This window comes from Macrosteles quadrilineatus, unplaced genomic scaffold (genome assembly GCF_028750875.1).
Source record: "Macrosteles quadrilineatus isolate MER2022 unplaced genomic scaffold, UCM_ALF_1.0 Scaffold_7__1_contigs__length_78375512, whole genome shotgun sequence".
NCBI lineage: Eukaryota > Metazoa > Arthropoda > Insecta > Hemiptera > Cicadellidae > Macrosteles > Macrosteles quadrilineatus.
Genome location: NW_026542600.1, coordinates 25150167 through 25169316, shown reverse-complemented (window position 1 = coordinate 25169316; position 19150 = coordinate 25150167). Strand labels below are relative to the sequence as shown.

Genomic DNA, 19150 nt, shown 5'->3' with positions numbered 1-19150 from the left:
CTTGCTAACACACGTGTATCAATGTAGAAACGTTGCAATTATTATGGCAACACACTATGACTATTAACATGATTAATTGTGTGGCCTTTATATACACCTGCCATGGTAAATGTTCAAAACCTTACTCTCATATTAGAGTGTACCTTGCAATTACACTATCACAATTACCTAACCCATATTCCCTCTTTATTAATCATATTTAGGCCTCCTCAATAATTTTCAAAAGTCCATGCCCATGAGGATTGAGGAATTGTTAATCCGTTAATTCTAATTGAACACGTGTATATTCACATTCACATCAATAGCATTTGTGATTTTGAAACTAATGCAAACAGATATTTTTTAAGACAGATATGATTTTTTAAGTTTTCTCTTTGAACATTTATATTAAAAAATCTTTAATTTTGTTCCCTATGTGAATTTGAAACAGATTTCCATTTTGCTGATTCTCGAGTGAGGGTTCCCTTAAGCGTTGCAGGCCTTGAGGCCAGAAATCTGAATTTGAGTGAAGACAAGACTATAAATAACTTATCAGCAAAAGACTTAGAAGACAAAATGGTTACTGCAGAAACAGAAGATGATGCTTTCAACAAAATATCACAGGTTTGGGAATTTTATAAACAAATATATTTTAGGTTATTTTATCAAACTATATAATTTCCAATATTTGCTCTTACAAGCATAATTGTGGTCCAATGACGATAACTTAATTTAATAAAGAAAATGCACTTGCTGTGGTAAAAATGTATTTTACAATAAGCCAAAAAAATTTATAACTTATAATGCTACTGAAAGTAATGTGAAATCCAAGATGATCATCTGATCTTGGTATCAACAAAGGTTTGGTGCACTCTGGAAATTAAAACTTTGTACTGGAGAATCGACAATAACTACTTAACACATTGAGTGCAGTAAATATATCAGTGGGTCCTTCCCCAGGGCCTGAATTTTTTTACATAAAATCTTATTTTTTGTTGCCGGAAGTGAGGATTTAGGTAGGAAATAGTGTTTTGAGCAGTTTTTCCCAATAGGCTGGCCAGCACAATGATGTTTGTGGGCAACGTGGCAAAAATTCTCCATTTTTGGTCTCCCAAACGCTGGTTTTCACACTAAAAATGTTAAATAGCACTATAACTAATATCTACAATTATATACAGCCCCTTCTTCTCTCCCAACCATTGTTTATTTCAACAACAGTGAATCATGGAAGTGCTGGTAACAATTTTGTATTGGGAAGTACATCTTTATTAAAAGGCACATAAACTAAAAAACTATAAAATATATTGTTGTGTCGTATAAAAAGCAAAGACACAAAAGAAATACAGTATGTCAATAAATGTACAAAGTCAATAAAATTGTGCAAATGGAAACTGTGGGCGAAACACACGCGTATAGGATATTGTAATGCACACGCAATAACTCCGGTCCTTTTCACAAGTTTGCGCCACTCTGAGTGATTAATTTCATCGGGTCCTCAGTGACCGGCCCACACTCAATGTGTTAACTTTTTCTTAGGGATGGTCAAGTCTCGAAATTTCGGGAAATTTTCGGGAAATTTTCAATCTCGTTACACGAGATGAGATTTCTTTTTGGCCGAGATTTTTATCAAGACAAGAATAAAAAAAAAAAAAAAAAAAAAAAAAAAAATTAAAAACGCCTGCAGAAAGTCAATGCAATACCCGCAATACAGGAGCGTGTTGTAGTTGCGTTTCCTTTGCGAAGGCGTTCTTATTTAATTAATTCTTTTAATGTAAATATTACTTTAATTATTTTAATAATATTACTTTAATAACATTTGAGAAGTTTTGTTAAGTGTAAGCAGTGTGAGGAATGTTTTATTACTATAAAACAAGTCAAAACAAGTAACTATTTTATAAAAATTAATATTGCTTTTATTTTATGATTTATTTTATTTTAGGATAAGTTGAACTCTATCCTAACTGATATCACCATGTTTCCTCAGCGTAGGCATTTTTAATAAGTTAGGCGTGATTAATAAAAACATGTTATGCTGATGTTATTTAATAAAAGATTGTAAATATTCTTGCCTATTATCATTATTTTTGTATTAAACAGTCATCGAACAATGTTACAAAATCAGGTAAAAATTTCGAACGTGCATTTCCCGTTGTGTATGAGAAGAGAAATCTCGTCTCGAAATTTTATGAGAAATAAAAAATCTCGTCTCGAACTAAAAATCCAATCTCGTCCATCCCTACGCCTCATATAATTTTTGTATTGCTCCAGTAAAAGTTTAAGTTTCTTCTATATATGTGTATAAGGAATATTTGAACAGCTGTAATTTTTTACTCCATTGTCCGTTTGAGTTCGGGTTTGGGGCATTGTATTTTACTAACGGAGACCTTAAATTTGATACCAAACTCGACCTATGCTGCTATTTAAGAATTTTGTCTGACTCCTCGTGGACCTTCCCTCAAAGGGGTTATCCGGTCAATAATTGGGCAGATGTGTGAGTTATTATCACCAGTAAGCACGTGTGAACTTAAGTATATTTTTTCTGTTGTGGCTTAAAAATTTAAAAAGAGGTTCCAGACTTAATTGTCACCCTGTATTTTGATTAATCGATTAATCATTTGACAATATATTCTCTGTCAATTCTCTTCGTTTCTCTGGCCAATTTAAATCTTCAAATAGTTCAAGCAATGTCCTCCGTATTATGTAGGGAGCATTACATTTATATAAACCATCATCATGACAAAAGCAAACTTCAAATTGGCTGAAACAAATTGGGACCAGTCTGTTCCCATAACCCCTTTGGTCCACAAGGAGTCAGACAAAATTCTTAATTTAAATATCAGCATAGGTTGAGTTTTTTATCAAATTAATGGTCTCAGTTAGTAAAATACAATGCCACAAACTCGAACTAAAACGGACAATGGAGCAAAATATAACAGCTGCTCAAATAATCCTTGAATTTGCAATGCTTAGGCTACCTATTATACTGTGAGGCGCCCGCTAGAAGTCAGATGAAAATCATAAACTTAAGCATAGGTTGATATGCACATCACATTAAAGGTCTTTATTAGTAGAATACAATGCCTCAAATTTGAGCTCAAAATATCAGCTGGGTAACAAATGGCAGCCGTTCAAAGGTTCAAAATGGCAGATTAAAGAAATATTTGGATGGCTTCCATTTTTGACTTGGTTGTCCGTTTGAGTTTGGATCCTTGTGGACCGTCCCTCAAAGGGGTTATCTGGTTGGTAATTTGAGCAGATGTGTATGTTAATTGAGTAAAACTCAGATCACAATTAAAATAAATAATTTCTTTTGTTACAATGTTTTTTAATAGGATAATTAGTTTAAAACTCATAATGCACAGATTCTTCAGACATTCATTATGACATTTTTTTTATATTGGTTGTATATTTTCAGATAGGGGATGAAAAAATTCCAGCAAGACCAAAAATTCTTAAACTTCGAGATAACACAGTAATACAGAACCTTCACGTTGATTTTATCAACGATACTCCTTTGGAACGCACCCTTACATCGATATTTGTTAGTGGAATAGACAATGTAATATATGGTAAGCATCAAGGAGATCAGATGGCATATTGTAAGCTATGCATCGTTTATCTCACATCAACTATCTCAATAAATAACAACGAAGGCTGAAAATTAAATTCTAGACTGTGGCACATTCCGTGAGTTGCTCATTCAATTAAGTTATTTTCTAATACAAAATAGACTACATCTGGTGTAGATGGATGTTTCTTTAGTATCCAAAAGTCAGTGCTATATAAAGTACACAGATTAAACATATGTTTCTGTTTAAAGGAACACGCTTAAGTTTTCAAAACCTGTGGAAAATTCTTATAAAACGGCTCTATATATTCCATGAAAGTTTTTAAATTATCAGTACCACCAATGCTGATAACTGGTGTTATTGTTGACAGAAATGTGTGCATTGAAGACATTTGAGGTTTTTTATCTTATAGTGGTTTTAATTGTGGCATGTTTTTGATTTTATGTAACTTTAGATACGTGTGTACTTGACAAATTGCTTTGTTTCACTAGTCATGTGTATTGATGAATCTGAAATTTAAAGGACGTTTTCATGAATTAATAAATAAAAGGTAGCCTAATTTTAGGGGAATCTAACCAACTATCTCAATGTTGTCATAGTAAACCCACCAGAGGATATATTTGGACATAAAACTACTAAGAACAAAATTATGGGTTTGTCTGCAACACTTCCAAGTAGTGAGTTCAATTTGAATGTCATCCATCTTATGTTTGAAATGCTAAGAAAAATAATACAAATCCTTAATGTGTCTATCTTAGTATATCACTTTTATTACAGGGAATGTTCACTTTCAAGCTGGTGTGAGGACTCGAGAGATGATTGCTGGAAAATTTGATTTCCCCGAAAAACAAAGTGATGTAAACTCCTCTCCACAAATGAATGTTGCTCCATCCCAGACAAATACGTACCCACCTCAAATAATCATTCCTCAACCTCAAGTTAATTTTCCTCTTCCACAGTCTTACATTCCTCCCCCGCAACTGAGTTATCCTCCGCCACCAATGAATATCTATCCACAGTTTCGGCCACATATATCTCTTTACCGACCTTATCCTCCTCAAGCACGACCACTCCCACAGTATTGGACCCCATTCAACCCATTCATCCTAGGTTTGTAAATGCTACTTACGCTATACGTTATAAGAAAATACATGGTATTTTACTGTACAAAACATCCACTGAATCACACTTTTAACTATACTTCTATTGATCTACTGTGGCAAATTAAGGGCGCATGGGGGAGAGTATGGTCACCTCTTCTACATTTAGAGAAATAGATCAATGAACCAATAGGATAATCGCTTATGCTCAGTATAATTACATATCTTCAGAGTGATTTTCATCCGCTTACCTAATGTCAAGGGCAGAAAGGGGTTTGTGCCCATTTAATGGTCAATCAGCTCCCTCTGAAAGTGCTTTGTTTAAGGATAAATATAATTTTTCATTGATGTATCAAGACATAACTGGCAACTTGACATGCAATTATAAGCTAATGAACATGCGAGGAAGGTATCAGTGTTTGCCATAGGTTCTACTTTGGTGATTTGAGGGCTGTCCATAAATGAAAGGTCTCCATCAATCTCCCTTTGTGGCCAAGCAATCTAGCTCAAATCTGAGGCCAAAGCATTGTTCTTCACTTCATTCATCTCTATTCTAGCTGGTTTCCATCCCATGTGAGACTTAATAAGTCTCATCATAACAGCCAAAATCGCAGTTAGGGAAAATCGACGCCACAAGTATAAAACACTTTACATCACAAGTTGACAGTTGAGCATGCAGACAAAAATTGTTGACGTGGACGAAGAAAATGTGTATAAGTGGATAAGGATGTTTGCAGAAGACCATACATATTTTCTTAACAAGGCCAGCAGTGTGTGTTCATAAGTTTTTATAAAAACAGAGATTAAAGCTTGCTGATCGGTTTACTTTAGAGAGGTTGCCGCTGTCGTTTGTGGTCTTAGAGACGTCCCTTATCAGTACAGTAATCTCTGGTCGAGTCACACCGCGATCCATTTGCAAAACTTCACTAAATTTGATCACTGCCTCAAACAAAAATGATAAACAATCGAAGCTAGTGTATAACATGCAAAAATTCTTTAACATCATGTACACCTTTATGATCAAATCCAAACTCACATTACAACTTACACACATCTTTTACTTATAAAATCTTTACCTCACTCACGTCCATCAACTGGCGATGCATTTCAATAACGGTTGATGCTTCAGACCATAGAAAACTAATCACTGAGCTTGACTCATACTTGGCGACGAAACTAATAGTCACATAGAGAGGGGGAATCAACTAGAATCGTAGTGGATGAAGTAAATAACAAGGCGCTGATGTCAGATTTTAACTATCTCCTTGACTGTGATGGGAGCTCGGTGGAGACCTTAATCTACGGATAAGCTTCTCAGTTATACCATAGATAAAACATACTCCCTTAGTAGATTTCTCATCCTTATGGAACAGCTGAAGACAATTTTATTGTTAGGTCTGTACGGTTTATGTAGAGGTAGTGTTTTGTTTACAATTTGTTTCCCGTTATTACAGCCATTTAAAACCTCGTTTAACCAAATAATACGATCTAATCATAAACAATAACTTGTCCCCTAGTTATATAACCAAACAGTAAAGCACAAATCAAGAAATTAACCCTAAAATAATAGAAACAAAGTTTCGTCGACACTAGCGCCCATGTGTCACGTACATGAACTAGATGCGAAAAACATGCTTCAAAATTTACAATGGGATGAGAAGTCTACTTGTGTTGGTTAGTCTATGGTTATACTCTTGTTATGACTTAGTTCTAGAGTAATATCCAAGGTTGTACCCCAAACTAATGTTTATCATGCATCATCTCCCAACTGAAAAAATAGCTTAAATCCAGTCATTGACCGTTACAAACTGCCCTCCAGTTAATATATAATAAATTCTTGCCCTATACAACCTAATTATTATCTTGGGATATGCTCATTGACAAAAATAAGACTTTTATCTCTTATCCTCCAAGCAGCTTACTATGAGAGGTGGGCCTTTGACCATAAACCCTAAAGATTATGCTGTAATGGTGTTATGGTCAATGAATAAACAGATTTGGCACTGATATTGATTCCTGTAGTAGTATGTAGTAATTGGCCTTTACAATAAAGGGGAATATTGACTTCACAATGCAGATTCAGCAGTGCAAACTTGGATTGACACCTAGATTTGGCCTTGTAAAAGCTGGATCAATTTTTTGTGAATTATCTTGTTTTTTATTATGAACTGACATGACACATACTATGCCACTTTCACTTAGGTATTTGAAATTGAATTATAAATGAACACTAACTGGTGCCATACGCTCAGGATCTTTTGATCCATCTGTTATAATCATTTCCTCAAATTAGTATGTAATTCATAAAAATAAAATACACTCTTAATTTTACCAACCCAAAGTTAACTTACTAATCATATTCTTTTAGAAGGCAGGAGGATGAAAAGAGAAACTGTTAGAGACGATGAATCAATTATAAGAAAAAGGAAAATCAAGGTTATCGGCGATTTGAAGGTATTTCTTCCTAATTTATACTTGACAACGCATTGCATGTTTTTACATTTTGTCAGATAAAACATTGTATTGTTAAATGTACACTAAGCCACAAGCCATGGTAACATTTAAGTTTATTAAAATATTTTTATAAATTTTTTGCAGAAGACTTAAGATTTGTTTAAGTAGTACTTTGATGATTTAATATAATTATATGTCCGTTCTTCAATGTATTTCTCAGACGTTTTGTACCTAAATCTAGTATAGTAGAAAAAAAAACATTAATCCGGGAGGGATTGCATGGCTGTCTAAATGACTAGGTCCGTACTGTTTGCTTGGTAATGAATTGTATTTGATGGTTAGCATAGTGTCAGCCATCACACTAGGTTAGGGTAGGGGGTAGTCTGTTATCATTTCATTTCACTGATCATTTCACCGTAAATATGTCATTTAAGTTTCTGGGTTGCCTTAAAATGTTTAGTTATTTTTATTTGTCAAATTGTCCTTTGTACCTCCTGATGAAGTAGATGGTTACATGACTCCATGTAGGAGTTGACACTAATTGCGTTTGCTTTTTGAATGTACAGTACCTATGCCATTTTATAAGATATTATCAAATGTTTTAAATACATATTTACTATTCTTCGTTGTATAACGGTTTCAGACTCATTACAGATTTACATAAAAACAGTTTACCCAAAACCGACGCTACTTTGTATTTGTTTTTATTAGAAATCTCCAATTTATATTCTATTATCTTCAGCATATGTAAAAGGTCATATAGATTTAATATTTACTAACAAATGAAGAATTTATTCAATATTTTATTTTATTTTTATGATTTGATGTACTTAAAATGTAATTGTTGCTGAAATATGGCTTTGTTATTATACCCAGTCTGAAAGGCCAAGTGAGAGTCTTTATGTATTGAATTCAACGTGACCTCTGCCGGGATAAAATTGTCATTCTAATTTGTTTAAAAGTGAATGATTCTAAGCTTTATATATCTATGTAGTATATATTTACAAGATTCTACATTACAATTAATTTAAAACTTTATTATATATTTTTGTTATGGTTCCAATGTTTTTTATGGATATTATCTTTTTAAGGTTGCCCGTTTGCTGTTTAAAAACAGTTCTTTGGAAGTAAAAAACAACTTTGTGCCTACTGATGATTTAGGAAAGATATTTTGGACCAAGAATACACCTCAGGTGAGTCTGAATTTCTGTTTATTACAAACATATCTGCTTAAAAACTATTGTGTTTTTTTTTTAGTTAAAGTTACCGATAGTTATCTAACTCAAACTTTTACTGTGGTGTAGTGGTAGAGGATTGCACAGGAACAGTGTTTCCAGTCTACCTTATACTGTGGTGTAGTGCAAAGTTTCCCCTCTAAAGTTGATCCCCTAATGTGTTTTCAAAGTGATTTTATATGTCTAATGTATCTAGTCTTTTTAGTCCCTTTTTTCAAGTACAGTAACTTCTTTAAGCTTTTGGACAAGACCAGAATTTGAGGGTTCAAAAATGTAACAATTAGATAAAAAAATCTGATATTTAAGTCAGAAGTCAGTAAAGTAAGACAACTCTGAGTCCTTTTATGTGTGTTACTGTAAAAAAAAATGCTAATTCAAATAGTAGTGGTTGTATAAAGCCAAAAACTGTAAGGGTATTTGTAATATATATCTTTAGTAAAACCCTGTAGACCAATAAATAAAAAAACACACACTGACATGAGAGTTAAGAATAGCTATAAGGATGTGACGCAGAGAACATTTGGGAGCTCTAGTCAGCCAATACAGTAGACTCCCTCTTATCCGGACACGTTTTAACCTAACTATACTCGGTGGAAATTACATCTCATAAACGGACAACTTTTATCAGCATATCGGTTTAACCGGACTAGATCGGCAGGAAGTGGCCAGTACTAAAAAGACTGTTCTTGTGGGAAAGATTTGAGACCAGAGATCACATGTCTAAATACAATGCTCTCCTAAATTTAAGTCAAATACTGTAAGCAGTATGCATTTGAACAGTCTGTTTTAACAAGTTTTTGGGGACGTCGGTTTAGCCGGAAAAACCGTTATCAGGAGTCCAGATAAGAGGGAGTCTATTGTATACATTAAACAAATTTAATTTCCCATATTATAATTGAATTCTATATTTAGGAATGCAAATTAAACTTCTTTAAAAGTTTTGAAGAGTAAAAAAGTTGTTTTTCCCCGACTTATTAATACCAACCATGATTCAATTAAATGTATTTTTATTTTCAGGAAATAAATGGTTCCGTTCACTTCACCCAAGGTATAAGTATTGGAGGAGATTTGAGCAGTCCGGTTGTAAATGGCAAGAACCTAAGTTGTTTTGCATCTACAAGATCAAATTTCAGTTCATTGATCTTTGAAAATATTATTGTTGATGGTAATTTGACAACAGAAGCATACAATCTATCATGGACACCCGAAAATGAACCCCAGGTAAAATATAATAACAGTTAACTTTTAACTATTTATACATCAAGATTGCAGGAAGATAAATAAGATAAAGAGTAAAGGTAAGGTAAAGAGGAAAGTTTAAAAACTATATCTTAATTATATCATACTAATCAACATTTCACTAAAGAAAACACACTTTTATTACCTTCCCTGTGACAGCAAACACAAGTACTCATTAATGTTAATGTTGTTTTGATAGGAAATAAAATTTGACAACTTTAAGGAAATATTTGAGCGAAAAATCTGATCAGGTAAATGGAAATTCACTCAGTTTGCATGTTTGTGGCGGGGGTATTTCAGGATATGACGACTGTTTGATTGCTTTATTTGAAGGGTTGCCTCTAGATCCAGGTTGCCTGGCTGCTTTTAACCAAACAGATACCTCGGTCTTATCGGACTAGTTGCAGAGCCAACACTCATGGCTAACATTGTTGATTCCACAGGTTTGGTGATGTTTACTGAAATGGCCGTTTCCAGTGAAGAGAGCAATTATCCGTTTAATGTGATCTCTGGCCAGCTTCAGCAGCCAGATTCTGAAGATTTTGATATAGATTCTGGAAGTAGCTTCTTGCTCAGGGATTGACTAGGGTGATTGTGCAGGTGTCCTAGGCAACCATGTACTGGACAGGTTGCTTTAATTGCTAATGCCACAGAACGGCTCAGGCCCAAGGAATGGCATGCTCTAGCCAACTCCTCTGCACAATCATTGTCACCTACTTGGCTAATGGCTTGGTACACAACCGAGCTGCACAGAGATCAGTCAAACACTTCCAAACTAGCTTGGAAGTAGATCTCGTTTGGTCTATATTTTTTGGTGTTTGATTGTTATGGTTGCCTCATATCATATGAAATAGAGATAATGGAGAAGATTTACAACATAAAATATAATCATGTAATCTAGTATTTTTCAGGTTCTTAAAAGATAAGAGAAATTTTATGTTTTTTCACTCTATTGATGTTTTCAGAGCTCAGTTTTGAAAGTTTTGAATGTGAGGCATTTAAATATCAAGAAAATAAATGGGGAGCCATTTGAAAATATTTTACAAACTAGTAGTCTTCATGGGAAGGGTGAGTAATTTAGCGTACTTCTTAATTATATTTTGAAGCAATCATAAACACTATGGTGTAAGACAAGTCTGAATTAATTATAAATTTAATATTAGGGTAAGCTGTGCCAGGGAAGTAGAGGCAGCCAAATGTTTAGTGAAAGACATCTAAAAAATCCATCCTTCCTTTAAAATTGTTGATACATTGATAGTTGCTTATACATTTTTTTAGTTGAGTAATAGTGAGCAATTTGCAGCATGTACCTTGTACTTAACCTTTTGTAAAATAGTGGAAGATATCCACTTTTCAAGTAAAATAGTTTCATATTCTATAAAAAATATGCCTTTTTCCTTTTGTTGTTATTGATTAAATATATATTTTTTAGGTTAAATCCTTTATTAGTCCCTCCATATCCTGTCCACTTGAGTATCTATCCTTCCATTGAATGTTACAAATAAAATAAAGGGTTAACTACCCCTTGGCTGGCGCCCTAGTGAGGCCGTGGTGCGAAATGTGAAACTTAAGTATGAATCACTACCGTAACGTTTATGTGATATGGGGTGCAAGTCATGTTTTCTGAGGTCACCTACTAGGTCTGAGGGTTAGGTTAGGAATACCAACGTTTGCACTGGATTTTCAGGTTTTAACTCAAAAGAAAACCAAATTTAATAATATAATAGGTTATGTACCTTGTTCCGTCTTCAGTCTTAACTTTGTCAATGGATGACTAGTTTCGGGAACAAAGACCCATTATCAAATCCTTATTTAAAACATCATATTGAATATGGTCAAATATCCGACGTAAGTCTTCATCAATGTATACATGCAGGTTGACGACACATAAAATTTACACTGCGACAAACCGACGCAGGTTACACGGCGGACAGGACAGAACCTAATGTTCTGTCGTGGTAGAGTCTGGTCATGGTAGTCGTTATTGTGTATCTTTACTTGTGACAAGTAAAGATGTTCAAATTTAATAACACACTTATTTCCGCAGTGGTACAACTTAAAGTGGTGTTTAATTTTCCATGAGATTTACTTTCTAAAGATAATTTGTGGCATAGTGTTTTGATAATTGAATGGGTTGCTTTAACTTATTTAAAATATGTTACCTCAAATTATTACTTACATTTTATTACACAAATTAACTTTGACTAGTCTGAATCTCAACTGTTCAGTGAATATAAATCAAACTAAGGGATTAGGGGATTAGGTCAGGTAAGAAAGAGTACAGTAATCGCACCACGGCCTCCCTGGAGCACCAGCCAAGAGGGAGCAATTTACCTACAGCCATAAAAAAATGGGGTAGCACATTTTGACCAGCTTTCTCAATAAATTTGACCTGAACCCCATGTCAGGTTTGGTCAGGATGAGAAACATAGAGCAAAACAAACCAATGTAGTTCATTGAATTGAACCTTAAGCCCCACTAAAATACTAAATAATTAAATCAAACAAAAATATAGGATCCAGAAACACTGCTTTAGAACAAAAGTCACAAGGTATTTGATAAGAAAAGTTCTAAAGGGCTCAAAAATGTTTTGAATCTTTTGGATATGGTACCCAAGTTTATTCAATAAATATAGGTTGGGTGTAAGTTAAGCCACTGGTTAAGCAAACCAACGGGTGAGCTGGTACAAAATAAGTTCCCATCTGAACGTTTTCAATAGGATGAGAATTCAAAATATTGCTGCCTTGGATCTGGAATCCGTTATATTTCTGACTATTGCCACAGACTTATTCTCAAATCTACCAATTTAGATTCAACTCTTAGAACATATATTTTAAAAATTTACACGTGTGATATTCAAAAAAGTTTTAAAAATTATCGTTGAGGTTCTAATGCTTTATAATATTTATTGCATTATACTTATAGTTTTTAACTTTATGTTAAACGAAAGAGCAGCTCAGTCAGATCTAAAATTTACACGTGACCACTGGGATGTTTTGTAAGGGAACAGGTTATAAGCTTGTTGCAATTGGACATACTTGATCCTCTATGAGCATCAAAAGGTGGAAATCACATGGAATCAAAGTCCAAATTCTACCACTAGCCCTTGCAACAATCCATCAGTTAATTACACTGACTTAAACAAATCACATACTGAAGTATGCCAGATGTCCATTGGTGCTAACACACAAAACTGAGTTTTCTGAAGAATTTTGGCCTTTGGGAGATGACTGCTTTGTTGAACTGGCTAAATACTGGAAAATGTTTTGGATGCAATTTAGCAATGTATCTTTGAGCCAAGCAACGTTTCAAAATGTTTGAGCTTTACTTAATTTGGTATATGATTTAAAACAGCAAATTAAATGTTATAAATATTATAAAGCGATAACATTTTGATATTCATTCTATTTTAAGGTAGTTTAATGAATCATGCATCTTTAGTCAAGCTATAAAGTCAAGTATACATTATATTTCTCATATTATGTTTGCCATGCTTTCAGGGATAAAGATAATCACAGGAAATCTGAAGGTGGATGGGAATGTTGAGGCGAAGTATATAAATGAAATAGACGTAAAACAGAAATTTAACTCTGCTTTATTTATCGACAATGATTTTAAGTTAAAAAATGTAGAGTTTGAGAATATTTCAGGTATGTGATTTGCATATAAAGAGCTATTAATTTTTTTGAAATATTATAGTTAGTTAAAATATTAGACCACACAGTAAAATACTTTTGTGCAATGAAATAAAATTAGTACATTTAATCAGCTACATATTGATAAAGTTGTTCTTAGTGACATGAGTGATGGTATAAACAAATATCACATGACATAATGTTCCAATTTATAATAACAGCATACAATGAAAAACAGCTGTGTATGCATATTTTTATTTTTTTACATACAAAGAAGGCCAACAACTTCTCTCAATTGTTATAGAAAGTTCATGGGAAAGAGGTTAGTAACAGCAATGTAGTTGAGAATACAAGAAATAAAAATCAACAGCTTGTTTCAGAAGTATTTCTTTTCTTCACTGTAGATGTTAGCCTCCAGATTGTCAAATAATATCAAAAAGATTAAAATACTTGTTACAGTACTTGGCAGTCCATTAATTTGCAGACACAGCTAGTTTCTGCTCCTGGAGCCACAAGGACATTCTTTTCTTTATCTTTGCATGAAGATTGTCAAATTTAAACAACACGAACGTAAAAACTTAAAAAAAGGACACAGACCCACGTTGTTGCATCATCTTGACATGAAGTTGATTAACATTTAGATTAATAATGGTATAAAACCTTTGATTATGAAGTTGAAGTGATTTACACATATTTAGTTACCTACCTGAACAAATCCTACAAAAAAAGTGAGTTTGATTAAATTTGTAAGTTGTTGACAGGAGGGCTGTGTTGAAGCTTGAAATTGACTATACTTCCCTTTTAATAAAGTGTTTGATTGATTGTTTAATGGACATATTAGTTAACTTTGGTGTATTTTAGGAACCAACATCAAAGTGAAATGCTTAAATAACCACTCTTCTGAATCTTTAAGAAGATTAACATCAGAAGAAAATCCATATGTTTTTATTCATGGGGATATCCATGTATCCAACCTGTCTAACGTGAAGTTTATAAACAACCACTCTGCCAACTTTGAAAAGGTAGGTACTGTATATAATAAAGATACTAAGATTAATTCATAAGGGGGATACACATGTTTTAGACGGAAAGAGATGGAGTAGGGAATTGGGGTGTTAGAGTTCTGTCAGTGAGACCTAAGGACCCTGATGTTCTGTTTGTGTAAGTCATACAAGTGATAAGTGCAGGGGATCATCCTCAAACCAGCAACGTCGGACAGATAATCCCGCGGTCCCGTAACTATGCTACCAACGGTAATGTTAGACAAATCAAATCAAATATATTTATTTCCATTTGGTACAATAAAGTACAATAGGATAGGTCAGATTGCATTTTACAAATTGTCATGTATGCATTTTACAAAAGTAGATGTAAATATAAAATTAAACGTAAATTGTATGTGGTGTATGGATTTCATAACCGTTATTTTACTAGAGACCGTATTTAACCACAATGGGCTCTGTTGCTAGTTTTATATATTTTAAATGTGGAAATAAGGAGTGATATTAGTTTGATAATATTAATTGGATATTTATCTTTTGTTTTGCTGTAAAAAATAATTTAATTTGATGAGGTTGTTCTTGTGTTGGTATATTGTTCTTATACTTAGAGCGTAAATAAAGAATGAATACAAAAAGAAAATATTTATAACAGTGCCTGTAAATACCGGGTGTTCAAAAAGTTCTGCATCGGCTTCATATTTTAAAAAATCTTAAATATTGACCTACAAACTAAGAACACGTTTATTGGACACAAAATAATATTTTAACACGTATTCAGTGACCCCCTACCTCCTCAGGGGGACGGCCAGCTAGGAGTCAGAAGAAAATCTGTAAAGCATAGGTTAATATGCACATCAAATTAAAGGTCTTTGTTAGTAAAACACAATGCCGCAAACCCAAACTCAAACGGACAACTGAGTGAAAATGTTTGCTATTTAAAGATGCATTAAATTTGCATTACTATTATACGCTACCTCCTCAGGGGGGCGCCCAGTAGAAGTTGGTAGAAAATCAGAAACGAAAGCATAGGTCAATTTGCATATCAAATTAAAGGTATTTATTAGTAGAATATATTACCACAAATTTGAGCTCAAAAGAAAAACTGAGTATAAAATGGCAGCCGTTCAAGGATTCAAAATAGCAGATTCAAGGAGTCTTTGAGCGGCTACCATTTTTGACTCGGTTGTCCGTTTGAGTTTAAGTTTGCGGCATTGTATTCTAATAGGAAATACCTTTAATTTGAAGTACATATCAACCTATGCTTACGTTTAAAATTTTCTTCTGACTCTTAGTGGGCCGTCCCCTTGAGAAGGTAGGGTGTCACTGAATACATGTTAAAATAGTATTTTGTGTCTGAGAGACATGCTCTAAGTTTTGTAGGTCAATATTAAATATTTAAAAAAGTTACGAAGCTGATCCGGGACTTTCTGAACACCCGATATATAGACCATTGTTATTCTAAAGTAGTTCATTTCAATTTTCATGTTGTTAGCCTGCCCGGATCAGTTGTAGTAAAATATAATAGTGGTTTAAAGACCTTTTACTGCCAGAGTGATTCTTATATTCTGTCTAGGGTACAAGACTCATTCTGGCAGTAAAAGGCATTTAAACTACTATTATAATTTCAATTTGATAATGTACTTTCCAGGTTGTAAATAAGAAACAAGGCGCTGTGATTTATGGAAAGAAGAAATTTAATGCTCAGGTTGTAGTATCAAAAGAACTGAAAATAAAAAACATCAACCAAATAAACATTGATAAAAGGATGAACGATTTTCTCAGAGTGTCTGAAAAACAAGAGGTTACAGGTTTCTACACATTTAGGACTGTTGAAATGAGTAAGTATCTAACTTTTTAGTAACATGATGTACATCATTAGTTGTAAGATACTAAAAATACCAATTATTATTGATTTTTCTATGTGGCTGTACAGCTAATATGTGGAGGTTTGATCATGCTAAATCAATAAAACTTATGTTCTTTAATACAAAAATGGATTTGTTTATTTAGTTTTGATTGTTTTGATTAGTGACCAATGTTAAATAGTTTGGCATTGTTGTATTGCAAACTGTACATATTTTAAAAGGTACATCATATTAAGTACATGCATGGAATAATATTTTGGAAACACCCATGGGCACCGGCAGGGGTGGGCCATTGATACTAGCCAAAAAGTCGGTAATGTTTATTGATAACTTCTCTGTAAATGTGACCATTCAGAGAAGTAGGAAGTCCTCATATATAGTCCTCAATACGGTGCAGCTTTAGTCTTAGTTCATAGTACCATGTGTCGGTGTTAATTGAAATGAAGAAGAAGTATAACAAGATAATATGTTCAATACTTCTACTACAAAAATAAATAAATATTTCCAGACGACATTGAACTCACTCTACACTTACATAATGCAGATCAGCCAATCCTTGAAAGTTTGTGAGCTCAGGCTCAAAGTGGCACTAAAAGGAAGTCTACCAATGTCTTGTGTTATATTATTTTCTGGATAGTACTAAATAAGTCATAATGTATGATTTTGCAGAGTCAAATTTCAATGTGGACTCTATAAATGGAGCTGTTGTTTCAAACTTTGCGTTCACCGATCAAAAACAGCTGAAGCTTCAGAGTAATGTTCAGTTTAAAAGCCTTGCTGTGGATGGCAATCTTACCTCCTCCAGCCTACACAAAACCTGTTACCTTCCAAAGGTTTGTTTTGTTATATTTTATTGTTATGCATTGTTTATATAAACAATCGTCTATAGCACCCTAGTTTAATGTAGTCAGCCCAGCCCCAAAGCTGGGGCTTGGGTGAATAGTGCCATGGGCCACAAACAGTTTTGACACCCTCATTACAACCACCAGAGTCTGCCCTGATTTATTTGTAATTGAGATTTAACCCTATGTGGAGGTTGAAATACCAATAGAAAAATGTGGGTTTGTGGGTTTTCATAAATTTTTTAGAAATTTGAGGTCCATAAATATTTGGCATTCTGCGCTATAGCCCATATAAATGATGGGACCTGGATGTAGGTGGTTAATCTTAAATTGTTTGCCAACCAAAGTAAATAAATAGTATAGTGTTTTTTAGTGCTTTTAAAGATGAAAAATTGAGTAAATATAGACTCTCTTCCTGATGATGGCAACAGGGTTGCTGTAATAAATGGGCCCAGTGGGCCCGGGTGTAAGAGGTTTTAGGTTTGTTTAGGGCCCGAAGAAGAGAAAAATTTTCCCAATGGTAGGTGGAGCTAGGGTAGAAATTATCCCTTGGGCCCATAGCGCATCACATGCAAACTGCAGGTCTGTGGCTAAATTCACATCAAGTTTCATAACAAACCTACTTTAAGACCCTGGCTACTATAAGTTAAACCTAGATGTTTAAAGGCTAAGCTAGTCAGGGCGCGCCTCATTTAGCCTTATCTTAGAAATAAAAATTACGATTTTGTTTTATTTTGACCCTTAAAACCTATTACTAAATTATTTGTCACTTATGGGACCTGTATTTAATAAGTGACTACAATGAGCTAAACTTGACTTTTTTTCAAAACTATGTTTCATTTTAGGATTAAAATTAAAAATTAAACATCTTTATTAGGCGTGTAAAGCTGAATTGAATATCTTAAGAAGATCTTAAGCATAACATTGGGTAATAGAGTTTTGCACTTGATTATAATTCTGTCAAAATCTGATGAAGTATATTTAATAAAAATTAACCATAAAAAATAGTTTATTTTTAACATTTAAATAAAATTAAAATCATACTTTTTCACAGAGGAATAACAATTTTCTTAAAGTTAGAAATAAAATTTAAGGATTGAGAAATGAACCTGAAAGTAGTAATTACCATATGACATTACTCTAAAGCAACATTACAGGCTCTCATACTTGTCTTACCATGATGACTGTTGATAGCTACGTATTCTTTATGAAAAAAATATTATTATTAAAAAAAATTGTATTAAGTAATTTGTTCTTTTAGGCTGAGAGTGATGTTTCCTTTGGGCAAAGCAGCAAGTGGTCGTCAGTTGATATTGCTGGGGATATATCCTGGCCAGAGGAGGGTGGAGATGAACTTCAGCATCTGTTGGAGTCTGCTGTAACATCTCAGAGCAATCAAACGATCACTGGAAACGTTACGATAAAACTTCTCTCTGTACCAAAAATCCGAGTTGGGTCTTTGAATGACAAAAACATCACTTTTGTATTTCAAGATGCTCTTTCAAGGGAAAAAGAAAATCAGGTAACCCACCACTCTTGGCAATTATATTGTATAACTTCTTGATCAGCATTGTATATGTTATTTAATTTATGGAAGTAAATAAAAGAAACGTATTATAACACCTAAAACAAATATTTACGTTTATATTGTTACTCTCAAGTCGGTAAAATATACATAAAAGATAGTAAGTTGTGATCAATTTCGATTGGACACTCCAATCAAAATCTTGGAATATTTAAGTTAAAACCCAATCAGGCAAATAGAAATTTGTTTATTCAGTGGGGGTTTTTATCCATGTGATAATGCAGTAACTAGGTAGTATATGGAGTCCACCGTTCAGTTGTAGCTCCACCTATTTAGAAAACAATAAGGATTAGCAATCACTGATGAAAAGACAAATCCCCTGTATTGGAGAACTTGTTCCAACAAAAGCCTTAAGATATTTTAACTTCATAAAAATGAACCACTTACAACTCATCAGTTACCAATCCCATGTATGTAAATGTTTTTAATTACTTTTTTTTAATTACTCGTATCCAGGGAAAAAATGATCAATTGGCTAATCTGATGTTGTTTTCAATGTAACATGTTTTTCCACATGTGTATGTATCTATATGAAGTTTATGAAGTCACTTCTCAAAACATGACCAGATGTAAAAGGCCATCATTACCAAAGTCAATACCCGTAATCCCTCAAAGATTGAACTTGTTTAGTAATAAAACTATGTAA

General features: G+C 33.5%; 1 protein-coding gene across 1 annotated transcript in view; it reads left to right on the top strand.

Annotated features, from left to right (window-relative positions):
* Positions 1 to 434: 434 nt before the first annotated feature.
* The window catches only part of LOC128998307 (uncharacterized), a 28904-nt gene continuing 10188 nt past the window's right edge, over positions 435 to 19150 (top strand). The window contains exons 1-12 of the mRNA XM_054424387.1: positions 435 to 603; positions 3395 to 3548; positions 4326 to 4658; positions 7017 to 7102; positions 8194 to 8295; positions 9355 to 9558; positions 10542 to 10644; positions 13077 to 13226; positions 14073 to 14233; positions 15861 to 16050; positions 16747 to 16910; positions 18181 to 18441. Coding sequence (XP_054280362.1) covers positions 556 to 603; positions 3395 to 3548; positions 4326 to 4658; positions 7017 to 7102; positions 8194 to 8295; positions 9355 to 9558; positions 10542 to 10644; positions 13077 to 13226; positions 14073 to 14233; positions 15861 to 16050; positions 16747 to 16910; positions 18181 to 18441 — 1956 coding nt within the window. The 5' untranslated portion in view covers positions 435 to 555. The remainder of the gene's footprint in view (positions 604 to 3394; positions 3549 to 4325; positions 4659 to 7016; positions 7103 to 8193; positions 8296 to 9354; positions 9559 to 10541; positions 10645 to 13076; positions 13227 to 14072; positions 14234 to 15860; positions 16051 to 16746; positions 16911 to 18180; positions 18442 to 19150) is intronic.